We start from the raw sequence: 23166 nt of genomic DNA on the forward strand, positions 1-23166 counted from the left end.
TGCTCGTAATGATGAAAATAAGAGCGGATCCTTCGTTCACCCTTTCACTGTTAGGTGGGAAGTACACTTCTCACCTTTTCTTGATTCAATTTTACAATTTGCGTTGTAAATCACATAATTTTGAAGAACTGATCGGGAATTTGAGTTTTTCAGATAAGTGAGTGAATAGTTGTTCAACATACTCCAATAGGTTTTTATACCCTATTATTCATTTGTGTTTATTTATATAACAAATCAAAGTTGAGAAAAATACTTTTTTTTAGGATTTTAGGAAAAATCGATTCCTCGGAGAGTATTGAATGTAGATGTCCGAAATTTTCACCAAATATTTTTCTGATGTTGTACAAAAACATATATTTTTTTCAGTATTTTTTTGCAGGTTAGATTTTTTTTTATAAACAAATATTTCTACACAAACGGCCGAAATTTGAATTTTTTGCACTTTTTAGCTCTATTTTTCATTCTGTATCTCCATCTGATCCATACTATCAATATTATTTTACTCAAAAATGAATGTTTAATCTTTAGTAAGCATAAATATGCAGTACTGAACATTTTCCCACATAAATTCCGCCATTTTGAATTCGGTAGATCTGACTTCAGATTCGTAATCAGCGATCCGCAAAACCCATACACCATCAATAATAATTGGAATTTTCATTACTTTCGTACATCATGATCGCCATATTGAGTCCACCATTTTGAATTTTGCAAATCTGACTTTAGATTCGTAATCGGCGATCCAAAAAACGTAGGACTACCAAATATTTTAATAATTTTCTCAAGGGAAGTTAATTCAGCAGTGAAAGGATTAAAAGTGCCAAGTATGTTGCAACTTGGATCGATGTCTTCTCACTTTGGAGACGCTTCGGAGGAAACGACTCGACGAGAGAATTCAAGTTCTCTCGTTGCTACTTCGAGTCCTTTCGCTCCCGAACATCCTCTCGGTAAATCGTCCGACGTGAAGTCTTCGGGAATGTTCGACGCTGATTGTACCTTGGAAAGAGACGCAGAGACTCACCTGTTTTTGGGCGTGTTTCTCCATGATGCGGTACGAGGGAGAGTTGTGATGACCGGATGCTGCGACGACGGCGCCCGCCTTACGAGACACGCATTGCCCCATATAGATCTGCCAACCTTGTCCCAACACCGAATGCTGTCGCACATCAATAAAGTTACGCGTTAGTTGTCGCTCATTACTCGAGGTGAGCGCGAATTTTGCGCGCGCAAGTTCGCACTACTCCGCTTCGCGTAGAGAAGCCGTTCGCAGGAAAGTAAACCGGAGATCGAGATACGTCTGTAAAAATTGGCAGGCGAATCTCGTCGCCGCACTACCGGTCAGGTCGGTGCAAAAAACTGATCGTTCTCTCTCTCCCCTCCCCCTCCCCCGTTGGATTTAGTCCTGATTCGAATTACCGGTCTGAGTTGGCTTTCTTTTCGAGGTAATGGAACATTTCTCTTAATTCCTCCTCTGAGTGGGGAGGAGCTCAAGATGACAAAGTGACAGTTGCCTCCCGACGTTGTTGCGTACTTTTACATCTTTTGTTCCTTCTCTTTTCCATTTCTTTCTGCCCTCTCGTACGTTTTACGATAAATCTTCTGCGCCGACCTAATAGACAGATACCCGCATACCACAGTCGACACGTATAGCGGAAGGAGTTAAACTATGCGTGTAATCGCCATCATCCTGATTGCACACCTGCCTTTCCCATTCACCTTCGTTAATATTTCACTTCGCGGTTGACTGACGCGCCGAGGAATCCCCTTATTTAATTCCTCGTCGAGTGTGAGATGAAATATATAAGCTGCGAGAGGCTCGGCAGAGAGCAGAGAAATAGGAAGAGAGGCAGAGGCAGCGCGAGAGAGAGAGAGAGAGAGAGAGGGAGAGAAAGAAAAAGAGAGAAGGCCAAGATGCAGCAAGAAGTATAGAAGAGATAACACCGCCACCACAGTATGTAAATCCTGGGAAAAGTATCGTGCGTTAATCGATATGCAAAGCCTGTTTCGCTCGCGAAAAGAGAAAATGCGCCATTTAACGAAGCTACCGGTCGCGCGTATCGCGCTACCAGTATGCGCTGCGTATGATTACCTCTGGAGTTACAGCGCACCGGTTCTCCACGTACACGCAGGTCATGAACCGAACTTGCGTCCCCATTAGATACGCCAGGGACGTTATTACGATACACGGAGTGTCTCGCGGAAGAGACTTCGACGCTTCTCTCTCCGAGAGACACTCTCCGGGAACTTTCGAAGAAACTCTGAATTAGCTCCACAAGTGTTCCTCGAGCACCCGTGTGCCAAAATTTTGCCTCATCTTCATAACTTGATTAACTCGACGAGTAGTTCACCTCAGGGTGAATAGTACACAGCGGGAACATATTTGAGGCAGAAGACGCTTTAATAAAAATCGATGCTTTTGCTGCTCGAAATACGACGCGACACCTCTGTGTTGAAAGAATATTTCGCCAACTACGTAAGAAATAGAACGCAAGAGTTTAAAGTCCCGATTATCGTTGCCTCCGCGTACCCCCTGCAAATCGGATCGAGCGGAGATGGATAATTAATCCATGAATGTGAAACGCGAGATAGCGATCGCGCTCGCTCGCGTGTATTCAATCCGCCGAGGGAGACGAGCGTATACGAATACCGTTACAAAACACATCGAATATTCGGAATAGCGCTATCGAATAAGTAACAAACCTCTCCCTCTCTCTCCCTCTCTCTCTCTCTCTCTCTCGTGCGCTCGTTGTGCCTGTAATTCATCAGACGTCCTGCGCGTGTGGATAACTAACTCTTTGGAAATAAAGCGATGTCTCGCATGACGGCGATCGGAGGACAAAAGGAGAAAAACACGTGCGAGAGAGGAGCGCCCGAGGAATTTGATTCTAGATGCATCGCATAGATGGTGAAAGGTAGTGACCGGCGTGCCACGATCTCTAAATGTAGGACGATTAATGGCACTGGCCCAATTCATCGTACCGAGGCATCACAGGACTCACGTTTCGTACAATGTAAATTGCCCAAGTCGAAATTGAGAAATGAAGGTAAAGCTCTTGTTACGCAAGGATCCGAAAAATTCAAAGAGAAGGATCTGCCTCTAGCGGCGACTTTCATCGAATTCTTTGTTCAATATATAAATCAATTCCCAAACCGAGTCCAATTAACATAATCAGCGATTGACCGGCAGAAGTGTTTGAGCAGAATTTGGTCAGAACAGAAAATAGAGGGAAGACGGCGCGCGGGCGAAAGCCTGAGGGAATCTAATCGATAAATCAGCGAGGTTACATTGTAACGTTACATTGTGTCGGGGCACGCAGCTGACGAACAGTACCCGCGACATTCGCTGCTTCGAGAAAGTTGCAATCTCCTGGATATCGAGAGGTGTTGCGAGACGCGAAGCCGAATGTGAAATGCAGCTCGTTGATGACGGGCCACCCTGTGGTGTGTGCTTCCCGTTTCCCGTTCCACCGTTCGTTCGCTTTCAGCCCGCGAAAAAAAGCGTTATCTATGCGACGTCGGTCGTTCCATCTAATGCAGATCCCGGGCTGATTTACGGCGAACAAACAGGTGATTGTGTTCGTGTCGAGCGGTGCTTCTCGCACCGCGCCGTAAATGCATGGAATTTGACCTTTCCTGCCGTAGCACTCGTGCGAAATCTCCGCTTACCGTTAGCGAGCAAAGCGCCGGCCACCACGAAGTACCAGAGATACGCTGCTGTACACCTTCGCAGGTGTACTCGATTCTCTAATCGGTCAGCCCACGTAACGCGTCGCGTCCTTTCCCCTCTGCCTCTCTCTCTCTCTCTCTCTCTCTCTCTCTCTCTCTCTCTCTCTCTCTCTCTCTCTCTCTCTCTCTCTCTCTCTCTCTCTCTCTCTCTATCTCAAGCAACACAATTTCCACGATCAGAGTCGTGTCGTCAGGACCGTATAAAAGAAGAAAATTGTCCTACGAATTTGCATAATACAGAACGATAACCATGAACACGGTTCAACGAGGGGCGGGTACGATTTCCCGACGTTTCGACGATACACGATAATCGTTGTCGGAATTGAATGTTGGACAAATACACAAATTCCAATTTAGACCGCTCGAAGACCGGGAATGACTTCTCGTTCTCGCCAATTCCTCGGGTTTGTCGGGCTCTTCCGTTGAATTTTTCTATCTCAATGCGCATCGGAAATTGAGAGTATATACATGCAGGACAGAGAGAAAGAAAAGTAACGGAACGAGAAAAAAAGAAAGAAAGAGGAGAAAGATAGAAAAGGAGGAAGAGGGAGAAAGATAGAGAGAGAGAAAGAGAGAGAGAGAGAGAGAGGGAGAGAGAGGGAGAAAGAGATAAAGAGAGATACGTGATTAATAGCGCGCGCGAGATTGCTCGCAAGAAAATAGCGTGCATGCAGCAACCCTTCCCCCTTCGAAAGTACACACGCGCCTCTTGTCGGACCTTAAATGGCATTAGCGTGTATTGCCGCGTGTATGTTCCGTACTCACAGAAACGAAAATCCCTGCGGTTTTATGCCTGGCCTGCCGGAGAGTAATCTCGAAAACACTGGAAAAAAGTAAAGTCGTCTACTTTCATGCGACTCCGATTCAGAACTCGCCTCGTCCATTGGGACGCGTCCGACGGGGAAATTCTTGTTCCGTTGAGAGGAAAAACGTCTGATAAACATCGCGACGGCAAGAGCGCTGCAGAAGTGCGGTGCTCCTCTTATGCGCGTATATTCGCGAGAGACGTCGTTTCTCTCTCTCTCTCTCTCTCTCTCTCTCTCTCTCTCTCTCAACGTTCCGGAGGACGTCGCGCGACGATGACGATGATGACGACGACGACGACGACGACGACGACGACGAGGTCGCTGATCAATGCACGTCTCATGATATCCCATACATGCTACCCATTACTATCTTTCGGTAGAATTCACGTTACACACTGCACGGCTCTCGGTGATTGTAACACCGTTAAAAGTCTCTGACCGTACGCGTAAGATTTGTTTATTTACGAAGCAAACGCGTCGGTATTCCGGCGGGACATCGCGCAAAGCCATCGATCCAAAGATCGAGCCTAGGTGAGCTACGTGAGAAACGTAGACAGCAAGATTTTGGCAAACTCCACCCACGAGACATGCACATGAGAATGAATTTCGCCCGACGACGACGACGACGACGACGACGACGACGACGACGACGCAGCGAGGGCATCGTCGGAAACAGCGTGAATTCGTGCCCGTTCGCCGTTGAGGTTATTAACGGCAGAAAAATACGCGAGACAGGTGATCGCGATTAGTCCGATACGGCGGCCGTGAGAGATAACGTGAGCGCTTACCTCTTCTGCAGTTGAATCTCCCGGGCGAGTCGCGAGAATACGTGGTATACATCATAGGAACTGGCACTGGAAGCACCTACGAGCAGCGACGCACCGATCGTGCGAGCATGTCACCGCGATTCACGCGTGGACCTACAACGGAGCGGTGTCTGGAGTCGCGGGCGAGTCGGGGTGGAGCGAGACGAAGAGCGACACTCGGACTTGGCGTACGTGGATATATCACGTAACGACGCGTCGTCGATGTTCTCGTGTGGGTTGTGCCGATCCGCGTGTGTCGCGAGAGCAAACACGAAGATACGAGCGCACGAAACACATACGGAACCTCGGCAGTGCGCACACCACCTGTCACTTTGGACGTACTCGATAGCATGGAACATGCGTCGTGTTGATGTCACCGGCGCCCCACTGCTCGCCGCGCCGACGGCCGCGAGCGACCAATCAGTGCGTCGGCTCGAGTACGTCGATTCGGCGCGCGCACACGTGACGCCATTCGCGCGAGATTTGTAACTTGTAAGATGAGAGTTTAAGCACCGACGAGGTAATATAAAGACTGACAGCCCTGGATAAATTTTCGTATCAGCCAAGGGGCCTGAAGGGGCCCCGGAGGTAATTGAAGAGCGATAATACCGCTTTAACTGATAATACTGCTTTAACTACGCCACCGACGAAGCAATATTAAAGTCAACCCTAGGTAAACTTTTATATTGGCCAAGAAGGGGCTTGGGTAGCAATCATGAATCTTTCACCACGTGAACTTCTTTTTCACTTTTCACTGTAAGTAATTTCACATGAAAAATGAATTGTAAAAAAGTGAAAAGTAATATTTCTGTAATATAGATATAATTGTTAAAAATAAAAATAGCATAAGATATATTTAAGGATATTCGAAAAACATTCAGAGGATGTCTGAAATGTCTCAAGGTCATCCTAAAGATATTCTGAGAACATTCGAATGTCCGCAGGAATCCTGGAGATATCTGTTGGAGATCATTTACTATATATAGATTAACTTACAATGTAACATTTTCTCTGGAATATCAAACGGATTTTACATGTCACGCAATATCCTTCGCGTCACACGGATTTCTTTGATATCCATTAAAAATTATCCAGAATGCAACTGTCATGTTGAATGACTCAACTGTCGTGTGAAATGTTTCGATTTTCACAAATTCATATAAAATTTTTCATTTTTCACTAATTCACAGAAGTCTTTCACTTTTCACTAGTTCACGCTAGAGAAAAGATTCATGATCGTTGCCCAGATTTCTCTCTGCTGGGGGCGAGACGAATTTTCGAGCAATCGATTATCTTTCGACCTTTCCATCATTAATCGGGAAGCACGGGTTATGCACCAATGTAGAGTTACGACCACGTTGAGCGTTCTGAGAAGGATTAGAGTTCGGTTTCAGCCGGTAACGACGTAGTTCTCTATCTTGTGCGCGATTGAAGGGGACCATCGACCATCTTCACACAACTCGTACTTCCTTGTTAAAGATATCGCTCTATCAAATGGAGTGATGCTTTAACCTCACTTTCCACTGTCTCGGAGGTTGTGTAAAGAGCACTTGTGTTTTTAAATAACAGAAACTGTCAGAAATGGAGACGGCAGATACAGAGCCGGACGACAAGTCGAAAGCGGTAATGCTGTTAGGCCGGGACATCAGGAAGGTTACCTGCTTCAAGAACAGTGTACTGTTTGGTATCTACAGCGGTGTCGCGGCCGGCTTAGTCACCTTCCTGTTCACGAGTCGCGTCAGACTCGCGACGAACGTGGCAATGGGTTCCTACATGGGTGTTTCCTTATCTTACTGGTGTTTCTGCCGATACACCTTTGTGAAGAACAAATACGCTATCACTGCAATGCAAAACAGGATACAGGAGACGCGAGGAACAAGAGCGATAGGAACCTTGCAGAATAATGACCAGCAAAAGATGGAGGACGCTTAGGGAACATTCTGTTCAAATGCTGAAAACCTTTGAGATTATGTAACGGCTGCATTGCGCGCAACATAATATTAGGTTGATCAGCATAGTATGTACAGTGTAACACATGATTAAGATTGCTGTATTATTTAAGAGTCTCTTGTGAGAGAATTGTGGAATAAATATTCTAAAAATAATTTCTTAAACAGCTTGTACAGCATTTCTGAACAGTGTCATTGTAGAATATTTCGTACTTTGGGATTGTTATTTTAAGTACATATGTATATACAAGAGTGTGCGCTAATTTTGTATAAAAGTCAAATTCACTTGTAGAATTGTAATACGATCGCGTGAAGCGCATTGTATGATAATTTAGTTAATGATGTCAATGGAAAAACGACTGGATTGTTTGCAATCGCGATGTGTAATTTCTTTAGAATAAAACCACTGTCCAAACACAAGTGTTCAACTTTCCTTCCAACGTCTCGTTGTTGCAAGAGAAGTGACACATTGTTGTGTCGAATTTCTGTCAGCTGTCAATGGCCGTGTGTAAACTGTAAACATTACACGACCTTTCAGAGGACACCTAGAGGGATGTACATGCGGTTTCCACGTGACTAAAAGACACGAGTGATTACGAACGGGAGAGATCTCGAGTCGCACCGAATAATCCGAAATGGCGCACATCGATACGAGCGAAGATGAATCGGACCTGCCGACTCCGAATTTTGTCCGAAAAACTCGCCAATATCAGAGTCACAATCATGGCAGCCCAGGTACACATTTTGCTCGATTGCGAGACACGTTGAAAAAGCCGTAAGAATTCGCGGCAGCTGCGGTGATTCGACTCGCTAAATTATTTCGCCTGTCATGTCTCTTGTCAATTTGTCTGGGCGCTTATTTCGATGACGGAACGTCCTCGTAATTTCGTGATCGTGATTAAATTAATTTCGAAACATTCGGATATCGTTTCGTGATCTCTGCTATTTTCTCTGCTGAATATATCTGATATATCTGGCATGTCCAGCATGCTCTAATATATCCAATATGTTTCCTAATATTTTCCAATGGCGGCACGTACCAGTTACACCCTCGTCCATCACAAGCTCCGTGATATTCGGGCAAATCCCCGAAGACGTGCTGCGCGTCTGGAGTCAACTGCCGGAGGCAGTTCGACTGGACCCCAGCCTGGCGGTTTTCCAGCGCGAATATGACCGAGTCAATCAAATAACGGAGACGAGGTGAGTGACGAGGGACGAGAAACGACCGAAGAAGGATACTTTGCGTTAACGATAACGTGTTCGCAGATCTCCGGATAACTCGAAGCGAGACTACCTGGTTGTGAATATGTCTCTCGGCAGGCAACCCGCGATGTCGATTAGGTAAATCCTTGCGCGCCAAATTTTCCAGATATAAAACGTTGATGGAAGAGAACGCGGCCGGCGACGGAAGAGCCGTCCGCCGTGATAAAACTGCCGTTTTTGCAGAGTCCCGAATACAAGCAACCTCAGCGAAGGGAACAACGGGCAAGATGCACAAGCGGCCCCGGAGGTCAAGCAAAAGATGTTTTGTCGTTACGTGAAATTAACCGTGCTGTCCTGTTGTTGGCTGATGTTTACGGTAAGAACCCGCGCGAAAGCCGGACGCGAGAACCGGCCGACCGACATGGAAAATTTCCAAGTCTGTTGCAGATGATACTGATGTTCAAGAGCGAGAAGATCGAGACGATGCACCGGGTCTCGATCCCAAGCGGAGAAAGCATAAGTATCCTTTTGTTCGTGCGAAGACAGCGAGATCGAGAAACTTGGTCGAAATTGAGCGACGTTCAATTCGGCAAGCAAGGTAAAAAGTATCGTCCTTACCATCAAGATATTCAGATTACGAGATTCACGAGCGCGTCGCAAGCAAGCGGATCAAGATGACGGTGCAAGGCTCGTTGTTGTCCTTGGTGAAAAACGAACAAAATCTGTCCACGCCTCATTTGATCATATGGCTGGGGTTTTCGATACGCGAGGAAACGATTGACGCAAGCCCGCAAGTGCCGCAGGTAGTTTACGTCGCTCGCGATTCAAAACGTCCTCTTTGTAAATTATTCTGTACGCACGTACTCACGTTCAGAGACGAGAAAAGTGCGAGCTAGCAACCGCCGAGTTAAGCCAGTCGATTCTGAAGCAGAGAAAAGAGGGGGAGAATTAGTTAATGCGATTGTCCGAAAAGGACAAAATACTGGATTTGAATGTGAAATCGTGGCTGTCAATTGCAGAATATAAGCGACGTGTGGATATTGAACGTACCGCCCGAACATTTGATGGATGTCTTTCTCGACCAAAAGCACGAGCGGATATTCGAGATCAAAGGAATCAACGACGAGTGCGACTTTCCGTTTCTAATTTTCCTAACGTGCACCGCGTTGACTCGAAAAATGACTTCTACCTTTCTGTCTTCAGCACCTTGTCGCGCGGTGTGATGTCCATCAACTTCCGCACGAACTTGGAGTCCAATTTTCCGATTAACGTCAGTTACGACTTGTTGGACAGCCAAATGGGTATAATATGCGCAGCTTTGGTCTTGATAGGCTTGTACATCTTGATTATCTTCGAGGTAATTGCACGTGCGAGTCAATACTCTCTCTCTCTCTCTCTCTCTCTCTCTCTCTCTCTTCTTCTTTTCTCATCTTTTTCGTGCACTTACCGAGTAAGACTTTTGACTTACTTCATCCTGTCAGGTTGTACACAGAGCACTGGCAGCCATGTTAGCGTCTACGATGTCTGTCGGAATATTGGCAGCTTTCAACGAGGTACACACTATTATATTCGTGTAATTTGCACGATAAGATGTTGAAGTACCGACTTAAAACTCAGCACTCGTGCTTTAGCGACCGACCATGGCCCAACTGATCTCCTGGATAGACATGGATACGCTTCTGCTTTTGTTTTCCATGATGTTGCTTGTTGGCATCATCGCTGAGACCGGCATCTTCGACTGGCTGTCAGTTTACGCTTACAAGGTGAACGGTGCGATAATCCAAGTCGGATTCCGCTCGTGGTTAACGACGAGCCGGCGAGGACGAGGCACCGACACGCTTATGGTTCGTCTACTTCCAGATATCCGGCGGCAAGATGTGGCCGTTGATCAACACTCTGTGTTTCTTTACTGCATTCGTCTCGTCGTTCTTGGATAACGTCACGACGGTATTGCTGATGACCCCCGTGACCATCAGGTTGTGCGAGGTGATGGAGCTGAATCCGGTCCCGATCTTGACCGCCATGGTGGTTTACTCCAACATCGGGGGCGCGATGACGCCGATCGGCGATCCGCCGAATGTCATCATCTGTTCCAACCGAGACGTCGTAGAAGCTGTGAGTAATGCTGCCGAAGCCGCTGTTGATAAAATCAACCCGAAGCGGACCAAGATATTTGACGCGAAATAACTCCTCGTGAATAACTCGCAACCGCATTTCTCTTCAAACTTTTCAATTTGTCTCTCTTCCGCATCGAGCTGAAATCTTCTTGGGCGACTGACAAGTGTAATCGTTATTGTCGCGGCAGGGAATCGACTTCAGCACGTTCATGTTGCACATGAGCATCGGGGTAATACTGGTGCTGATCATAGTCACCGCGCAATTCCGTTTCATCTATCGAGATGTGGCGGTCCTGAGGTTCGACGTGCCACAGGATGTACAGGTTCGAGAAACGCCGATATCTCTTCATTGTCCGCCCGTGTTGCCGCGCTATCTACGATAACCACACGAGAAATCACGTCGCAGGAGCTGAGACACGAGATCGCCATCTGGCAACGAGCGGCGGCCAGTTTATCCAGCTACAGCAAAGACGAGAACGTGGTGAGAGAGACGTTGCTGAAGAAAGCCCAACGTTTGCTGTCGCGGCTTAAATCAAAGGCGATCACTGGCAGCACAGCGTTGAGGAATTACAAGAACACGCTCGACGAATTGCAGGAAAAGGTGAGACCGAGCCCGAAGGACGAGCCGAATCATTGTGTCCTGATGATTACTATACCCCGTCGCGTCTCTTCTTGTACTTTTTCTTGACGAATTTATTCGATCTTATTCTTTCCACCGCAGTATCCTATCAGAGACAAATGGCTGCTGGCAAAGTCGGGATTCGTGCTGATTTTCGAGATGACACTCTTTTTCCTGCACAGCGTGCCTAACTTGAACCTATCTCTAGGCTGGACCGCCCTCATCGGCATCCTGCTGCTCCTGATATTAACCGACAGCCAGGATCTCGACGGTCTAATGGCGCGTGTCGAGTGGAGTACTTTGGTATTCTTCGCATCGCTGTTTATTCTTATGGAGGTAACTGTCAACGACCACGTGTGAGAAGAATCATGTCAAGCCTTTGACTCGACCCAAAGACTTGCCCCGTGAACGTAAAAGACTTAACGTTCTAATATTCTTCAGTGTCTATCACGCTTGGGTTTCATCGACTGGATCGGCAAGCAGACGGAGACAATTATTCTGTCGGTCAACGAGGAGTCCCGACTGGCGGTTGCCATACTGCTGTTGCTCTGGGTGTCGGCGTTAGCGAGCGCCTTCGTCGACAACGTGCCGCTCACCACCATGATGGTGAGAATCGCCACGAATCTGGCGCAGAATAACGAGCTCAATTTACCATTGCAACCTCTGGTGTGGTCGTTGGCGTTGGGCGCTTGTATGGGAGGTAAGCGGATATATCGCGCAAGTTCGATCAATGTCCGTCTAAAACTGAACAGGCCGCGTCGCTACGAAACTCGCTCTCGCTCTCGAAGTGAACACTTTGTTCGCCCATGATCACGTTGCTTGATTTACTTGTCTCAGCTATCGTATCGCGCGGGATAACGAAAGGCCGCGACTCGTGGAAACTGGCGCCCCTCGACGAGCTCCTCGACGAGCGCCAGTTCTTCTATTTACGTGAGCTATTTGAACGATTGCGGTGTTTAAAGGAAATGGAACTTTGATTGGAGCTACCGCCAATGTGGTCTGCGTGGGCGTCGCGGAGCAACACGGTTACAAGTTCAGTTTCATGCAGTTCTTCAAGTAAGTAAGAGAGTAGCCGCGACGGCTACGTAAACGTAAATCGCAACTGTCTTCTTATCGCACGCGCCAGTTACATGGAGGTGTTCCGCGACTTGTTAATTAAAATTCCTGCCGTTGCCTGAATATGTTGCAGGATAGGATTCCCCATCATGGTAACAAGTACTTTAACCATAACGATATATCTAATAATCGCTCACGTTATGTTCGGTTGGAACGCAACTTAGCGACTACAAGCACTAGGAAAGTGTCAACGAGAAGCCTTCTAAAACCTTCTAAAACGCACGGAGAACATTAACACAATGTATATCGTGTACACTTTTACGCACAGAAACGCTCGTCGCAATAATCGTTTCATAATCGTCTCAAAGCGAGTCAGTCATTATGTAACATTCGTTATTTTCGTTCTCAAGATAATTGTACGGCACACCGCGAGTTTTAGTTATTTTGGGGGATATTTGTTATATGTATATATATATATATATATGTATATGTATACGCGATCCGAATATTTATTATGCGTCAAATATACGTATAGTTTTAACATACACTTTCTTACATTTCTGCGAGTATTCGTGTAAAATTGTGTAAAAAAGAAATTCGAAACACAGCTCCTACGCATACGTTATACTATGAGAAATCAATCATATCACATGATACAATGTATATATCGAGTCCCATATGCAATAAATTGCTCCTTTCGAAGCTTGCCAAGTCTCTTCTCTTCGGTCGCTCGCTTTCAATCGTGAATTCGTCGTGAAGAATAATCACTTGGCAGACCTTCGTTGCAAAAAGGTTTTAATAATTACACAAAATACACATACACGATAGACGCAATTCGTTGAAACACCTTTATTAAAAAAACGGGGCTCTCCGGATGAAGAGGGAAAAGATCTCAATTCCAAACGCCACCAGACGCGTAGCGTCGTAGATTGTTGAAAGATCGGACAACTTATCGCGAGCTTACACTTATAAATCCCCGTTAAAATTATGCTCAGCTTAACGCAGTCGTGTGTTTACTGAAACTAAACACTGAACTGTTTTACTTAAATTCTATTTCTTATAAAACTGGTATTCTTGTAATTAAGACAATAAATTCTTTGTGCGTGTGATCTTCGCTGCTAAAAAGTAAGTCATTAGAATTTATTAAAATTGCCAATAAATAGACACACACACACACATACACACACAAGTGTGAGCGTTCATTGACTTCGGTATCATCAAATCAAACGTCATAAAACCAAATATTATCTCAGTTATTATCTTACACAGCATACGGATACGAAATTCTTGTAAGCGAATTTAAAAAAGAATGTCAGTTACTACGAAAATTGTCGTATTTACAATGAATACAACGTATTAAATGTATAATGTCTAGAACAATATGTTATTGCTTGTCTGTAATCCTGTTACCGCCAAGTACAATTTTTCAGCAGTATCAATCGTTTCTTTCCGCTCGCGTAATGTAGAATTTCGTTCTTATAAACACGCGACAGAAACAACGTATGTTCGTAAGAAACCTCTCAAAAATAATCCATCTCTAATTTATATACGTGAAATAAAACTGGGCAGTTGGCTCTTATGCTTCGGACAAAAATCGTTCTGAAATGCCGAGAACCGATTATCCGCTGGGACTTGAAAAGGAAAATTGCTTAACCGAGCGTTAGAACTAACAGAATGTCCCGAAATGACCACGTTGAGTGGAAAGTTCCGCGGATGTGGCAAAGGAGAAACGATCGGTTCGAAAAGAAACTTGTCTCAAGTACGACTGGTCTCAGTTTTACTACACAGTTACACTATAGATTATATTTGTATATGATTCTGATTTCATGCGATTATACAATGTTTTGGTAAAAGCATGCTTATGCTTGACTCGGATACGGATCGTAAACGAGAACCTGCGTATCTTCTCGCATCGTAATGCCGAATCGAGAGCGAACTTCTTGTGGGAGAGAAAGAAAACAATCGTAATCGGATCCAAACACTCGGCGCAGTAAAGGCATCCTTCGAACTCGCGTAAACTACCTGAGATATCTTATATAGTTTTCAGTCGTTGAAACGCACGGATTTCTATATGTAATGCTGCTGGACTATTAATACTCGAACATACCGCCCGAAAACACACACGAGGGGAAGCTAATTAACGAAGTATACCCCAATTTGGAAATCGATGGAACGTCTCAACGATCGGATGGAAATAGGGCAAAGCAATTCTCTCCAAACAGACGACACGCGCTTTTCAATAGAATTTTATACACGTTGAAATCATGTGAAAATTTCGACAGAATACGCGAGACATGAGAACGCGACAACGAGCAACGACGGACGCAACTGGGATAAGATATGTACTTGCGTATATGTTTTTTCGAGCGGTTTACCAGTCTTATATATTCGATATTCTAAACGGTACAAAAAGAAAAACGCACACACTCACATCAATGTAAGACCGCGACGAGAGCAACATCCGGAAACGTACGTAGCGGACGATTATCATCTCGTCGTCCTCAATATCATCATCGTACATTCCCGATGTTCTACATGATGTATTCATGAGCAATGGAAAAAGTGCGGAGCACATGAAAAAACCAAGATAAGCGGAGCGTTAGACTCCCACTGGATGTTGCTCTCGGCGCCGCTGCATCGAGAAAAAAAAAAAAAAAAAAAGAAAGAAAAAATAACCATGTGGAAGCGAGTCCTTATATTAATTATTACAACAACAAACCATGCATTATTAGCAGCACTTGTGGAATGCCTGTCACGAGATTGATTTGTTTTGTGTGCCGATGCGCATTAACAAGCGATACGAATTCTTCTCCCATCCTCTCTACGTTCGTTTTCTAGAAATACTTCATCGAGAAATTGTCGCGCGCCGCTCCCGCACTTTTTTCGCACGAGTATCCACACGATTCGCCAAAGATCCCGTCGATGGAGAATAAGTACAAACTATTCAGCTTTGATTCAAAGTACAATGGGTGAGAACATTGCGCACGGAAGCGTATCCGCGCGAACGTTTCGCACCAAGGAGTTCCTCCTCCATATATCTCCTTTCTCCTCTTTCTTTTCGGTTCAACAAATGCCTACGGGAAGGAACACCGAAATAAGCCGCTGCAAAATTCAATTGTCAGCCGTTAACCAGCGATGAAGTAATCAGGAGATTGTGATCGGGATTGGATGGCAAGCGTGTGCAGATAACAAATAAAGTGTAAGTTGTGTAACGTCCTTAGAAACTAATTAGACTTAAAAAAGATCCTCTTCTCGAGATTTACCTGCTGTGTACTTAAGCAATACATAAAAATGTGATTCGAGGATACAGGTATATGTACAATTAATTACATGCACCTGGACGATCGATGGTTGTGCCACACACAACTCACACATCTATTTACCGGAATAAAAAGTCCTTAGTGCGATGTAGATAGACATCGTCGTGTTACGTGTTCGCCTTGTATGTGAGAGACTGTACGTAAAATAGTTTAGTAGCTCAATTTAACCCTTTACACTCTGAAATCTGTTTTCGTTGATTCGACGATTGAAAGATTGATAACGGGAAATGATCGCCGATGTGGATCTTGTAAAAGATATAATTTCAACGTACAATTACAACGGCTTTTCATACAGCTTTCCGTACTTACAATGCCTGCACAAATACCGAATAATTCTACACCGTTGTATCTCAATCCACGAGTGGAAAGGGTTAAATATGATGAAAAGTCATTATGGCCGTATATTTCCTTTTTTACTTCATCACATTATTATGAGTACAGGGAACATGGATAAATTTCCAAGCATCACTTTTTACGTGTACAGATCATCGATGCGAAAAATGTCTATCTTCAAAAGCTCCGTCGGCTTCGCTGTTATCACAAAATTACAAAATATACGCACCCGGGAAAGAAACGCCTCGATGTAAAAGTGACACATCGAATCCTTATATTACTTTTACAGTTTATGCACATCATGACAATGGCAAAGAGAAAGCGACTTCATAGAATCGCTGAAACGTCTACGACGCGTAGCGTCGCTATGTTCGTTACGATTTATAAATAACGCTCGAGGAGAATCTTTCGAAATAGACATTTGTCGCGACTACAAAATACATGTAAAAAAAAGAAAATTAAGTATAACGTATAAATCTAGTCTTACAAATTACAGATAATCTTATATAAAACTATAAGATTTCATTCGAGCGATCTTCTTCCCCACAATGCGCAATACATTTGTAACAAATCTGTAGCTACGCTTATGTTATGGCAACATAACTCAAAGTGTCAGATGATTCGGTATCGTGTCGTGTTGAATCGGTAGCCGTCGTTTCTGTTTGCTTTTTTTTCTGGATGAAGTATCCCATAAACTTATATGTTTGCGTCATGCATATTTAGATATATACAATTTGTCTACGAAATGTAATACACAAATATTCGTCGATAACACGCGTTAAACAGTTTAAAACATCTCGTTGCGGATTATATGGAACTGAAATATACGTCATCATGTCAATCATATTCATAAAAAAGTTGTACTTCTTGTATATATTGTCATGCTAATGATGTAAAAAGAGAGGAAAAAGAAGAAAAACACAACAACTGTATAAAACAAGCGCACGCGGAGACGTCCGATTAACAGGTAATGCCACAGAGTGCTCTACAACGTATGCCTAATATATTATTGCTCTTTGCACTTCTCAAAATGTTCGAAACGCTGTTCCGTCCTATTCTAAAAACTCGTATAAAAGTCACTTGATATCGAAATCCAATCAAGAGCCAACCTCGCAGCTCAGTAAAATACGCTGTTTTCATATGTGTGTGTGTGTGTATGTGTATGTATGTAAAAGAGAGAGAGAGAGAGAGAGAGAGAGAGAGAGAGAGAGAGAGAGAGAGAGAGAGAGAGAGAGAGAGAGAAAGAGAGAGAGAGAGAATACTCAGTCAATCCTAAAATATTTCAGTTCACCAAATTAAAATGAAATATGTCATAATATGATCATTCTCGGTTCCTTCTTTCGTAATAAATTATGATTTTCGCACACAGATTCGTGTCAAGACCTCGTAAAATAGTGATGCCTATACTACAACGACGACTGTATTGTCATTAAAAAATATTATATTCTCATGGGTGTATTTGGCAAGCATGCACGTCGATCTGGAAGATCATTCTTGCTTTTTCTTATTTTCCTTTTCTTTTCGAGAGATGACTAAATGAAAAATTAATCGCATGAAAACTAATGACAACTACGAGAGGACGGCTCGCAGTCTTTTCCAACGTGCCTCCCACTGAGACTTATTATTCCTTGCGTGATTCCAGTCAAACCCAGGACCGAATGTATTATTTTTGTTTGGATAAGCAGTGTTGCTGTGGTTTGAGTCCGGATTGATGCTGGCCAGGTCGACAGTACTTAAAATCCGTACGGCGGACGAAAGTCGAAGCTTACTGGCTGGGGAGCTAAATACCAATTTGCGGCTTTGCTTACTGTTGTTGCCGGTATCGCCAATATTGCTACAGCTATTACGCTCACTCTGTAACTGTTTTATTTTGCGGGAATATTCGGCGAGGAATGATCTTGCCATAGATCATTGCCGATACGCCTGGGGCGATATGCCGTTCCCAGGGGTCACGTAGTCGCCGATCATCAAGCTGGGGTTCACTGGATAATGAGAAGTGTTGCCAAGGACCAGCGATTGCTGGAAAGTAACACCAAGCTGTAGCGCGAAAGTCACGCAGGCAAACGTTTAGCTTTAGTCTCCGTTTCTTACGTGTATTAGACGTAATCAGATATTGAATATTGTGTGTGGCGAGCTATCGCAAGAATTTTGCGGGACGTGCGCTTTTCATGCTCGCGAATTTTCGGCTGCCAGTGTAGTGTGTATGTGTGTATGAAAATATTGATATACATATTATACTTACAGTAGCGGGTGATGTGAACATGTTCGGAGTTATCCCACCTCCTATCAATTGTGCTGCTTGTGTGCTCGTGGCTGTACCTCCCACACGACCTCGTCCAGTACTCGAGATAGAACCGGGATGTATGTTTGGCTGGCCACCTGTTACATAAAGGAAATCCTATGTATCGTCTGTGAAATCGTATCGTACACGAGATCTGTAGCATTTTGAGCACAAAGTATAAATAAAAAGAACTCAAGTATCATACTTTCGTAATATTATCCCGCATCATAAGTACAAAGCGCCTCAACTATCGTTGATAAAAGTAAAAAGAGAAAGCTCGAGTAGAATGTTGTTCAGAAGCTCCAAGTAATAAATTGAAAGAACTCTTAAATTTCAAATGTGCAAAGCAAACTAATCGATTGGAAATGTTATAAAAAATGTCAAGTGTTTGGATTTACAATAGGAGTTAAATGTTGTGTGAAACGTGCATCTATAAATAAAAATGAAATAAGTAATCTATAGTAAGATATATTTATACAAGCCACCGAAGCAACCTATAACAGGCGCTCAATGATAAAAATGGGCTTATCCATTTTCTCAGCAGACACATGTCTACTTGTATCTCACAAATAAGTAGGACAGTTCTAAATTATACTTACACAAAAGCATTGGGATAAAAAAAAAGCAAACTCAATTTTCGAGTATGGGATTAGTATAGTCAAATATTTATAAGCCCATACTACTCTAAAAAGAAGTTTATTTACATGAGTTGAATTCTACAAAATGTATAAATTAGAACAATCACAAGGAACTTTTCTTCTTTGTACAAATGTCCTGCGTGATGTAGAATAATAAAATATCTCAGTCCATTTTCTGTAAGTACTATTACAATAGAAATGTTCGACAAATTGATATTTAATGGTTACAAAACATTTATAATTAGAACAATATCACCATATAAGAGTCAAAAGTAACTTATATTTACCGTAATGCGTTCGTCTTCTAAATGTCTCACTATCGGAACAAACTATAGCTGCCAGCTACCCATAGTTATATAGTTACTCATACAGTTACCAATTGCTTTACAATTTTGGAGATGTGTATACATAAAAAAGAAAAAAAAAGAAGTATTTCTACATTAACAGTATCTAATGACAGCCTTCGAAGCACATTTGTAGCACTCTAATAAGAATTGTTTAATGAAACATTTATACACCAACTATTGTATTTCATGCTTATTTTTCAACATTGTGCTTTTATATAGAAAAAGCGTCACTGGGATAAGATTTTGGTAAAAATGGAATAAATCAGTCGTTTGGAAAAAAAGAATACGAGTCAGAATATTCTTGTACAATAACACATTATATAAAACGTATTGCGGTATGTAGCGGGAACTACGGGAACCGGTAGACAAATAAAATGCATCTTTTAAATTTTAAAATCAGTTGTTTACTGCTACTGAAACGTTTTACTTGTAATATTTTATGTTTTAAATTAATATCGTTCAATCGTACTTTGACGCATTAAATCTCATGATGAATACGTTCAGTACAAAAATCAATCGAAACACTGGAGGAATTGAAACTTTCCTGGCGTTATACGTGTGATACAAGGACATATTGATTACAATATTATATATTACACATGGCACGTTTAACACATGTAGTGGTATACTGGGGAGTCAAACCAAATCTTACCTATTGCCAGCAAATTATTCGGATTTACGGCCGTACTCGTGTCCATCGAGACTTCGCCGAGACCATTAACCGACATTCCGTTAACCATATTCACTGCTTGTCGAGCACCTTGCGCATCTAGAGTTGTCCAATACGACTCGCTAGGTGAGGTGTTATTCAAGCCAGGCGGTGGTTGCGCTGCAGCACCAGTATATCGGAAGTAAGGATTTTTTAAATCCAAAGTGTTGCTACTGCTCTCCAAGTTCGTTCCCTCGAGCTTCAGGTCTATTGTTACGTCGTAAGATTGTCTGAAATAAATATATCAGGTAAAACACAATAATAACAATTGCGGAAAATTAAATATCCGTAAAACACTATACGAGTTACAAGTTGGCATGTTTACCTTTTATTCGCTATAAGAATTACTTTCCCGGAGAGTAGCTGGCCGCTTTTACAAAAGAGCGGATTCTCCAGGAGGCAGCGTACTTGATACCAATGCGTGAGAGGTTCTGTAGGAGCCGTACTCAGCCAAACTTGTTGCGTCGATCCGATAAATGCTACATCGAACCAAAAGGCTAGACCGTGGCATGTGCCACTTTCCAGTATATGAAAATCGACATCTATTTCTACAAGGAAACATAATTTGCAAGATATTAGCAAGGGGATTGTATGTATGTATATTATATATCATAATGCCTGAGATTCTTATTGCGTACCTATTTTATGTAAATCAGTCTCATTAGCTGTTTGGAAGTCTACTATGTGCCTCACCGATTTCGCCATACATATTCTAATATCGAAAGTATCGACGATCGGCTGCCTGAAGTACTCTTTAATGGCATTGTTTCTCATGGCAGAGAGATCTACTCCATGGAAACATGTCTGATACCAAAAATTAGCTTTGTTAAACTGTTCCATGTAAAGATTTTCATCGGAAAATGGTGCAATATGCAGATCACCTCTGGAGGGAAACATTCTTCCACCTGCAGCCATACAAATTATTTCATTATAAAACAGAAATAAAGAAAACGAAGGACAGTGCATTCATAGGACACTCACCTGGAACCAACCATTTTTTCGCATGTAGATAGGTTTCCAGCATTCTTTCGTTATATAGCATGTATCCCATAGGCTCGCTCACTATACAGTCCACACGCTCCGGCAAATCGATCTCTTCTATTTTTCCCGCTATGACTATTATTTTATCTGATAAATTATTAGCTGCAACTAGTAATTCCGCATGGTTTGCCATATTGCTCGCTTCTACTGCATACACTTTTTTTGCACCCGCTTGTATAGCGAAGAATGATAATATTCCAGACCCTGCTCCTACATCTAGCACAACCTTATCTTTAAAGTCGGACAAATTGCCAAGAATCGCTCGTTGGTATGTACTGGTTCTAATATAATCCTGCATCATGTTCTGTTGTTGCGACAAGTAGCCATAAAACTGGAAATACTGCATCGCCGAAGACTCTTCTGTTCTCTCATTAAATGCTGACACGCCTTTCCCCATTTTGAGCTTTACTATTTGCGAATGAAAGTTGCGGAAATCTGTAGATTAAATATGATTGTTGAGACTTAAATATCTTGCTTATGTGTGTATATTAAAGAGTTCTTAAAAATTCATGCAGATTAGGTGACATAAACAACTGCAGGCTCACCTGTTTCATTAGCAAATGTAATGAGTAAACTATCTGTATCAATTGTAAAAACATAACTTCGAGATGATATACGAGAACATTCGGTGCTGGGAGTTACTGGAAATTCCAATAAGGATGATTTTTCCCTGCTGCTAAGATCTCCTACAAGAATCAAAACTGATCAATATTTTTTACTTCAACAAAATAAGCATTAACGAAATTTATCGTCAAAATCACCGCGGTAACGACGAATTATATTGACAAAAATCGGCTGATCAATTGCAAATCGATACCAATGTTTCTTTGCACAAGATAATCCCTCCCGTGCAAAATATAACAATAGCATCGGTAGCATCGTGTAATGTACGAGTGGCGGTATCTGACTCATTCGCGCGACTAATTAACGCCATATCGTTTATCGGAGCAATAGGTGAGAAGAAGCCCGATTAAACTCAATAACGGCCGAAGAGCTGAGAAAAAGAAAACTTGCAGCATGCTAAACAGGAAGGTCATTCGCGTGCGTCGCTCGATGACAATACCACGGCGTGAGAGCCACCACGATCTCGACGCCGGTGATCTCGACAACACAGAAGCGAACCGAGCCGCGGAGCAAAGCAAGGGGGGAGGAGATACAAAGAGAGCGAGAACAAGAGAGAGAGAGAGAGAGAAAAAGAGGCTCGGTGGATTCGCAAGTTTGACCGCAGTTCGGCAAGACGGTGAAAATTAACACGGCGAGCATCACGCGACGCGAGGTTCGATGCAAAGTGTGGTTATGTTGCCCGGGCCGCGATCGGTCGCGTGATCGATCAGTCGCGTCGCCGTTGGCCGCGTCGCGCCGTCCAACGGCCGCGCTGGGCCAAGGAGACGGCGTATAACGGCTTGCTTCCCTTACCTGAGACGAGCTCGACGCTGAGGCCCTGCGGGTCATAATTAATATTGAGCGTGACCGGCTTGTTGTACTTCGGCGTAGACTGTCCATTGTTTGACAGAGTCGTGACCGTCACCGCGCGAAACGTCTTCGCCATTTTTCGCCACACCGCGTGCAAGCGCTTCCTGACGCGGTCCCTCTCTCTCTTTCTCTTTCTCTCTCTCTCTCTCTCTCTCTCTCTTCTCCTCTTCCTTCTCCTCCTTCTTCACTACCTCCTCCTTCTCCTTCGTCTTCTGCCGGTGGCTCGTAATGCACTGTCGCCGCCGCCGCCGCCGCCGTCGCCGCCGCCAATGTCGCTTACCTCACGCGCTCCCTTCACGGCGCGCCGTGCCTCCCGCACTACTCGGGAGAAACAAAAGCCACCGCCGTCACACGTATACAGAGCACTTCCAACAGAAGAGACTTAACCCCCGGCCAGGGCCGTCGCGCTGCTGTGCCGCAGAATCGCGCGTTTCTCCCGCACCGTCACCGAACGCCGCAAGGTGCCGCGAGAACGCCGTCTCCGCCAGGCTGTGTTCACCGGACATGTAGATGGCGGGTACTGCGACTTTTACCACCGATTCTGGCCGCCATAACGTTGGCTCTCGTCGCTTTGGCGGCAGATTCGTTCGTCGACGTACTGTGGCGAAGTCGAATTGACCGGTCTATCGAAAGCGCGGGGTATATAATAAACGAGGTGGGGAAAAATGATAACGTGAAAACGATGGAATAGAATCAGGAGTAGAAGTTTGGTATGAGACTCGAAAGATTCCGATTCTCGATT

The 23166-nt window shown here is 43.8% G+C and overlaps 4 protein-coding genes across 14 annotated transcripts in view; 2 read left to right on the forward strand and 2 right to left on the reverse strand.

The window, feature by feature from the left end:
* LOC105191517 (putative uncharacterized protein DDB_G0282129) overlaps positions 1–5691 on the reverse strand; it is a 34593-nt gene extending 28902 nt beyond the window's left edge. For 4 of the 7 annotated variants that reach the window (XM_025297059.1, XM_025297064.1, XM_025297062.1 and 1 more), the window contains exon 1: positions 1022–1123. In XM_025297059.1, coding sequence (XP_025152844.1) covers positions 1022–1123 — 102 coding nt within the window. Of the gene's footprint in view, positions 1–1021; positions 1157–4491; positions 4550–5320 lie in introns of those variants that run through there. The other 3 variants (XM_025297054.1, XM_011154969.3, XM_025297056.1) reach the window with 3 other exon arrangements.
* Positions 5692–6807: 1116 nt separating this feature from the next.
* Positions 6808–7707, forward strand: l(3)87Df (cytochrome c oxidase assembly factor COX20 lethal (3) 87Df). Its single transcript, XM_011154968.3, has one exon. It carries the CDS (start codon positions 6920–6922, stop codon positions 7268–7270), a length of 351 nt encoding a protein of 116 aa, XP_011153270.2. The 5' UTR covers positions 6808–6919; the 3' UTR covers positions 7271–7707.
* Positions 7708–7753: 46 nt separating this feature from the next.
* Positions 7754–13452, forward strand: LOC105191515 (P protein). Of its 2 annotated transcripts, none has more exons than XR_003112611.1 (17): positions 7754–8022; positions 8331–8487; positions 8554–8628; positions 8734–8866; positions 8938–9010; positions 9124–9293; positions 9510–9616; positions 9694–9847; positions 9972–10043; positions 10122–10253; positions 10351–10605; positions 10796–10930; positions 11014–11208; positions 11329–11562; positions 11668–11926; positions 12064–12282; positions 12416–13452. XR_003112611.1 is itself a non-coding variant. In XM_011154967.3 (17 exons), exons 1-17 carry the CDS (start codon positions 7923–7925, stop codon positions 12504–12506), a joined length of 2436 nt encoding a protein of 811 aa, XP_011153269.1. In that variant the 5' UTR covers positions 7754–7922; the 3' UTR covers positions 12507–13452. The 2 variants fall into 2 exon arrangements, 1 of the variants encoding a protein (XP_011153269.1); XM_011154967.3 differs by having other exon boundaries at positions 12189–12282.
* A 4293-nt stretch (positions 13453–17745) lies between these two features.
* On the reverse strand, positions 17746–22919 carry Art4 (arginine methyltransferase 4). Of its 4 annotated transcripts, none has more exons than XM_011154976.3 (8): positions 22368–22918; positions 21497–21637; positions 20892–21386; positions 20549–20815; positions 20236–20458; positions 19854–20140; positions 18178–18314; positions 17746–17972 (listed from the first exon to the last, which is right to left on the reverse strand). In XM_011154976.3, the coding sequence occupies exons 1-8, from the start codon at positions 22498–22500 to the stop codon at positions 17844–17846; spliced, it is 1812 nt and encodes a 603-aa protein (XP_011153278.2). In that variant the 5' UTR covers positions 22501–22918; the 3' UTR covers positions 17746–17843. The 4 variants fall into 4 exon arrangements, with proteins under 4 accessions (XP_011153278.2, XP_011153279.2, XP_011153280.2 ...); XM_011154977.3 differs by having other exon boundaries at positions 17746–17954; positions 22368–22917; XM_011154978.2 differs by lacking the exon at positions 17746–17972 and adding an exon at positions 19142–19236 and having other exon boundaries at positions 22368–22919.
* Between the last annotated feature and the right edge of the window lie 247 nt (positions 22920–23166).

This window comes from Harpegnathos saltator, unplaced genomic scaffold (assembly GCF_003227715.2).
Source record: "Harpegnathos saltator strain DR-91 unplaced genomic scaffold, Hsal_v8.6 scaffold168, whole genome shotgun sequence".
NCBI lineage: Eukaryota > Metazoa > Arthropoda > Insecta > Hymenoptera > Formicidae > Harpegnathos > Harpegnathos saltator.

Coding starts and splice junctions, on each gene's coding strand:
- Art4 (XM_011154976.3), bottom strand. CDS start 22,500: ATGGCGAAGACGTTTCGCGCGGTGACGGTCACGACTCTGTCAAACAAT. Junction 20,141..20,235: donor ATTCTTATAGCGAATAAAAG/GTAAACATGCCA, acceptor TATTTATTTCAG/ACAATCTTACGACGTAACAA. Junction 18,315..19,853: donor GAATAATTTGCTGGCAATAG/GTAAGATTTGGT, acceptor TTTATGTAACAG/GTGGCCAGCCAAACATACAT.
- LOC105191515 (XM_011154967.3), top strand. CDS start 7,923: ATGGCGCACATCGATACGAGCGAAGATGAATCGGACCTGCCGACTCCG. Junction 8,867..8,937: donor GTTGTTGGCTGATGTTTACG/GTAAGAACCCGC, acceptor AGTCTGTTGCAG/ATGATACTGATGTTCAAGAG. Junction 9,294..9,509: donor CAAGCCCGCAAGTGCCGCAG/GTAGTTTACGTC, acceptor TGTCAATTGCAG/AATATAAGCGACGTGTGGAT.